At 51.7% G+C, this 5,792-nt stretch overlaps 1 protein-coding gene across 1 annotated transcript in view; it reads left to right on the top strand.

Moving 5' to 3' along the window:
- Position 1: 1 nt before the first annotated feature.
- The window catches only part of DSTYK (dual serine/threonine and tyrosine protein kinase), a gene marked incomplete at its 5' end in the record, with an annotated part of 23,834 nt that continues 18,043 nt past the window's right edge, over positions 2–5,792 (top strand). Inside the window, 2 exons of the mRNA XM_031065156.1 lie at positions 2–44; positions 5,641–5,789. Of these exons, the coding sequence (XP_030921016.1) occupies positions 2–44; positions 5,641–5,789 (192 nt within the window). The remainder of the gene's footprint in view (positions 45–5,640; positions 5,790–5,792) is intronic.

Below are 5,792 nucleotides of genomic sequence, written 5' to 3'. Positions count from 1 at the left end.
CCCCCGCTCCGCCGGCGATGGGGATGGGGGTCCCGGGGACGGCGGTGAGAGAGGGCCGGGGGCGGGCGCGGTGTGAGGGTGAGGGGTCTGGGGGGGTAAAGGGGGAACTTCTGCGGGTGAGGGGGTCTCTGGGGGGCTTGTCAGGGGTCTCTGGGGGGCTTGTGAGTGTCGCGGTGCGGAGTGAAGTGTCCGGCTTGGGGGAGCTGTCATGGGGGTTACAGGGCTGCGGGTGCCTGGAGGGTGGGAGAGGCTTTGTAGGGGTGATTTAGGATCGGTGTAAGGACAATATTCTTCTCCCAGAGGGTGCTGGGCGCTGCCCAGGCTCCCCAGGGAATGGGCACAACTCCAGGAGGGTTTGGACAGCGCCCCAGGGATGCTCAGGGTGGGATTTTGGGGTCTGTGCAGGGCCAGGAGCTGCACCCACCATCCCTGTGGGTCCCTTCCATGGATTTATGGTGGGGACCCTCTGCCCCTGAATCCACAGCACAATGAGGGGCTGGCATTCCCTGTTTGTCCCGGAGTTCTCTGGGAATTGTGGCATCGCTGGGAGCTCTGTGCTCAGCTGCTGCTGTTGACAAACAGAGCTGAGGGTGGCACCTCTGCCGCCACGGGCAGGACTTGGTGTTTCCATGAGACTGTCTCGTGAGAGAGGCTCAGTGTGACGTGAGATGTCCATAAAGGTCTTCTTCATTCATCCCCAAAAGGCTCCTGAGTCATCTCTCATGGCCCCTTGTCCGGGATTCTTGTCTGGAATTCTTGTCCGGGATTCTTGTCCAGGGTTCTTGTCTGGGATTCTTGTCCAGGGTTTTTGGACCTGCTCATCTTGCATTCCAAATCCTGGTTTCATGTTCAAAGTGTTGAGTTTTTCTGTGTGTGTCTAAAAAAAAAAAAAAAAAAAGGTGGTTTTGGGCTCATTTGGGGTTTGTTTTCCCTTGTGGGACTGTGGAGTTGTGGTTGGAAAGGTTTTGGGAGCACGTTGGGAAGTTGGGAAGTGGCTGCTGCCCCTCTCACCAAGGTGGGTGGGGAAGGAGATTTTGGGAAGGGGCAGAGCCAGGTGAGGCTGTGATGTTTGGAATTTGGGATTGTTCTGCATGGAGGATTTGGGGTGATCTGATGAAAAAAATGGAATATTTCCAGTATTTCCACACAGGGAATGGCACTGCCAGGGGGAAGGGAGAGATGGGATTTTGGGAATAAATCCTTCCCTGAGAGGGTGGGCAGGGCCTGGGATGGAATTCCCAGAGGAGCTGTGGCTGCTCCATCCCTGGGAGTGTCCCAGGCCAGGTTGTACCGTGGACAAAATGGGAAAAAAAACCCCAGAAAAAATGGATCAAATGCTTGGAGCTTCCATAGATTCCATAAATGCGAGCTGAGGTTGCTCTGCCGAGCTCTGGGTGGATTTGGAGAGGAGTTCTGGTGAGAGCCGCCCTTGTTCCGTGGTGGATAGGCCTCCTTTGATCCCGGCAATTAATGGGATTGTGCATGTGTGCATGTGTGGATGATGTGTGGATGTGTGCATGTGTGCCCCGGGGCTGCCCCGCGCTCCCAGTGCCTGCGCCCGTCACATGGCCCGGGCTGGGGTGGGGATGGGGCTGGGATGGAATTGGGATGGGGCTGGATGGGGCTGGGATGGAGCTAGGGTGGAATTGGGATGGAGCAGGGATGGAGCTAGGGTGGAATTGGGATGGGGATGGGGTGGGGCTCCTGCCAGGATGGGGCAGGGATGGAGCTGGGGTGGAACCAGAATAGAGCCGGGATGGGGCTGGATGGAGCCAGGATGGGGCTGGGATGGAGCAGGGATGGAGCTGGGGTGGAATTGGGATGGGGCCAGGATGGAGTCGGGATGGAACCTGGGATGGAGCAGGGATGGAACTGGGATGGGGCAGGGATAGGGATGGGGCTCGGATGTAATTGGGGTGGAGCAGGGATGGGGCCGGAATGGAATTGGGATGGAGCCAGGATGGAGTCGGGATGGAACCAGGGATGGAGCTGGGATGGAGCTGGGATGGAGCAGGGATGGAGCAGGGATAGGGATGGAACCAGGGATGGAGCTAACCAGGGATGGAGCTGGGATAGGGATGGAGCAGGGATGGAGCAGGGGTAGGGATGGAACCAGGGATGGAGCTGGGATGGAATTGGGATGGAGCTGGGATGGAGCTCCAGCCCCTGGCACTGCCCAGGAATGTGGCTGCATCCCTCAGAAGTGGGAAATTCTGATCCCACTTTTTGTTGAGTGCCTCCCACCCTGGATCCGTGTTTGTGCTGATCACGGGAATCACAGGGAAGGTGTTTTAACCTCAGATCCTGGGGAAAGGATGGATTTGGGAGGACTTTAGGAAAGATGTTCTAACCACAGATCCTGGAGGAAAGATGGATGTGGGATGGCTTTAGGAAAGGTGTTCTAACCCTGAATCCTGGAGAAAAAATGGATTTGGCAGGACCTTAGGAGAAGTTCTGATCCTGCTTTTGTTGGGTCCCTCACACCCTGCATCTGTGTCTGTGCTGACCATGGGCTGTGGAATCATGGGAAAGGTGTTTTAACCTGGAGAAAAGATGGATTTGGGAGGACCTTGGGAAAGGTGTTCTAACCACAAATCCTGGAGGATTTTGCAGAATTTTGGAGCAGTTTCCCAGTAGCCAAAGGTGCTCCAAGAAGGCTGGAAAGGGAAATTTTCACCTGGAAAGGGGAATGAGAGAAGGTTTAGATGGGATATAGGAAAAAATTCCTCTCTGTGAGGATGAGGAGGGGCTGGGATGGAATTCCCAGAGAATCCGTGGCTGTTCCATCCCTGGGAGTGTCCAAAGCCAGCCTGGAGCATCCTGGGGTGCTGAAGGTGTCCCTGAATGGCAGAGCAACAGGAGGAGCTTTAAGGTCCAACCCAAACCAGCCCAGGATTCTCCAGCCATATAAATAATCCCTCAATAATTTCATTTCAGCTAATGTGTCCCAGTGATTTTTTTGGAGATATTTTTGCTGGATATACTCCTTCAATAATTCCAGTTAAGCTGCTGTATCCTTCAATAATTTCATTTAAGCTGCTGTGTCCCAGTGATTTTTTGGGGATATTTTTGCTGGATTTAAGGATCCATCCGTTCCAAGGAGATATTTTTGGGGATATTTTTGCTGGATTTAAGGATCCATCCGTTCCAAGGAGATATTTTTGGGGAAATTTTTGCTGGATTTAAGGATCCATCAATTCCAAGGAGATATTTTTGGGGATATTTTTGCTGAATTTAAGGATCCATCAATTCCAAGGAGATATTTTTGGGGATATTTTTGCTGGATTGAAGGATCCATCCGTTCCAAGGAGATATTTTTGCTGGATTTAAGGATCCATCAATTCCAAGGAGATATTTTTGGGGATATTTTTGCTGGATTGAAGGATCCATCCGTTCCAAGGAGATATTTTTGCTGGATTGAAGGATCCATCCGTTCCAAGGAGATATTTTTGCTGGATTTAAGGATCCAACTGTTCCAAGGAGATATTTTTGCTGGATTTAAGGATCCATCCGTTCCAAGGAGATATTTTTGGGGATATTTTTGCTGGATTTAAGGATCCATCCGTTCCAAGGAGATATTTTTGGGGATATTTTTGCTGGATTTAAGGATCCATCCGTTCCAAGGAGATATTTTTGGGGATATTTTTGCTGGATTTAAGGATCCTCAGCAGAGAAAAGGCCCTGCTCCCTGAATTGCTTTCTTCATGCTCCAGATCCAATCCCAGCAGAAGCTCCAAGCAATGTCCCCACATCAAAGCCATCCCACAGATGAAGGCTCAAATGTGCGATTTTTGTGGGATTTCCCCCAGATCTTTATCTTTTGTGAGCTCCTGGTCAGCTTCCAGCCCTCTGGTCACTTGATGTGGCTCTTGAAAGGCTTGTTTGGAAAACAATCCCCCAAAAAAATCGCATTTCAAGGAGAGATTTCTCCCTTCAGCCATTCCCAAACTCGGGAATTGGGGTTCTGTGCTGCAGTGCTGAGCCCCAAAGAGGATTTTTCCTTAGTTTTGGGGTGGAAAAACTCCTCCAAAATCTTGGAAGATTTGAGGGGAAGGCAAAGCTTGGGCAGGGTTTTAAATGAGCTTTAAACCAATCTAAGACTACACAAACTGCTCCAAATTTGGCAGATTTTAATTAAACTGGAGTGATTAAGCTGTCAGAGTGAGGGGAGGGATGTGTTGTGGGATCTCTTTAACGGGGTTTGGAGTGTGAGGAGGGGGAGGATCTTGTTTTCCTCACAATTCAAGCTGCCAGAACATGACTCATGAAAAACAACAAAAAGAATTTTAACAGCAATTTTTAAACAGGATTTTTAACCCTATAAAATCCCTTCCAGTATCAGAGCAATCCTGGTGCTTTGTACCTCTCAAAATTGGGCGTTTTTTTAGGGACCGGTTGTTCCGTTTCCCATTTAATTTCATCCCTGGGATTTTTGTGCTCCCGATGAGGGATTTGTTTGTGGTTTGTGTTTTTGGGGCTGTCAGAGTCATTCTGTGCTGCGCACGAGGGTAGTGCTGAATTTAGCTCTTGCCAAAGCCGCATTTGGGATTTTTTTTTTGAAAAAAAAAAGGAAACAGGAGCTAAACTCAGCCCTGAGCCTGAATTAGCACAGCCAGGTGATGGCTGTGGGGTGTGAGGGAGGTTTGTGGGGTTTGGGAGAGGTTTGTGGGCTCTGAGGGCCATTTGTGGGCTCTGAGTGTTGTTTGTAAGGTCTGAGTGTTGTTTGTGGGGTCTGAGTGACATTTGTGGGCTCTGAATGATGTTTGTAAGGTCTGAGGGAGGTTTGTGGGCTCTGAGTGATGTTTGTAAGGTCTGAGGGATGTTTGTGGGGTCTGAGCGACATTTGTGGGGTCTGAGTGTTGTTTGTAGGGTGTAAGGGCCATTTGTGGGCTCTGAGGGTACTTTGTGGGGTCTGTGGGATCCCTATCCCTATCCCATTTCAGGCCCCATATTTAGGGTTGCACCCCTGATCCCTGTCCCCATTTCAGGCCTCATTTTTAGAGCCAAGCCCTGATGATCCCTGTCCTGTTTCAGGCCCCATTTTTAGCCCCAAGCCCTGATCCCCATTTCAGGCCTCATTTTTAGGGCCAAACCCTGATCCCTGTCCCATTTCAGGCCTTGTTTTTAGGGCCTAGCCCTGATCCCTGTCCTGTCCCATTTCAGACCCCAGCCCCTGATCCCTGTCCCTGTTTCAGGCCCCATTTTTAGGATCAAGCCCTGAACCCTGTCCCATTTCAGGCCCCATGTTTAGGATTAAACCCTGATCCCTATTTCAGGCCCCATGTTTAGGGCTGCACCCCTGACCCCAGTCCCGTTCCAGGCCTCATTTTTAGAGCCAAGCCCTGATTCCCATTTCAGGCCTTGTTTTTAGGGCCTAGCCCTGACCCCTGTTCCTGTTTCAGGCCCCATTTTTAGGATCAAACCCTGATCCCTGTTTCAGGCCCCATTTTTAGGGCTGCACCCCTGACCCCTGTCCCATTTCAGGCCCCATTTTTAGGATCAAACCCTGATCCCTGTTTCAGGCCCCATTTTTAGGGCTGCACCCCTGACCCCTGTCCCATTTCAGGCCCCATTTTTAGGATCAAACCCTGATCCCTGTCCCATTTGAGACCCCAGCCCCTGACCCCAGTCCCGTTGCAGGCCCCGGCCCGGTGTCGTTCCCCCGGCACGAGGAGGAGCAGCTGCAGCGCTCGGTGAGCTGGAGGCCCTGCCTGCTGATCCTGGGCCAGAACTGCCGCGCCAAGGGCCGCCTGCTCAACACCCTGCTGGGCCAGGAGCTGCTGGCCAGCCCC

This window comes from Geospiza fortis, unplaced genomic scaffold (genome assembly GCF_000277835.1).
Source record: "Geospiza fortis unplaced genomic scaffold, GeoFor_1.0 scaffold184, whole genome shotgun sequence".
NCBI classification, from domain to species: Eukaryota; Metazoa; Chordata; class Aves; order Passeriformes; family Thraupidae; genus Geospiza; species Geospiza fortis.
The sequence above is the reverse complement of the archived record's forward strand: the minus strand, read 5'-3'. Positions and strand labels throughout refer to the sequence as shown.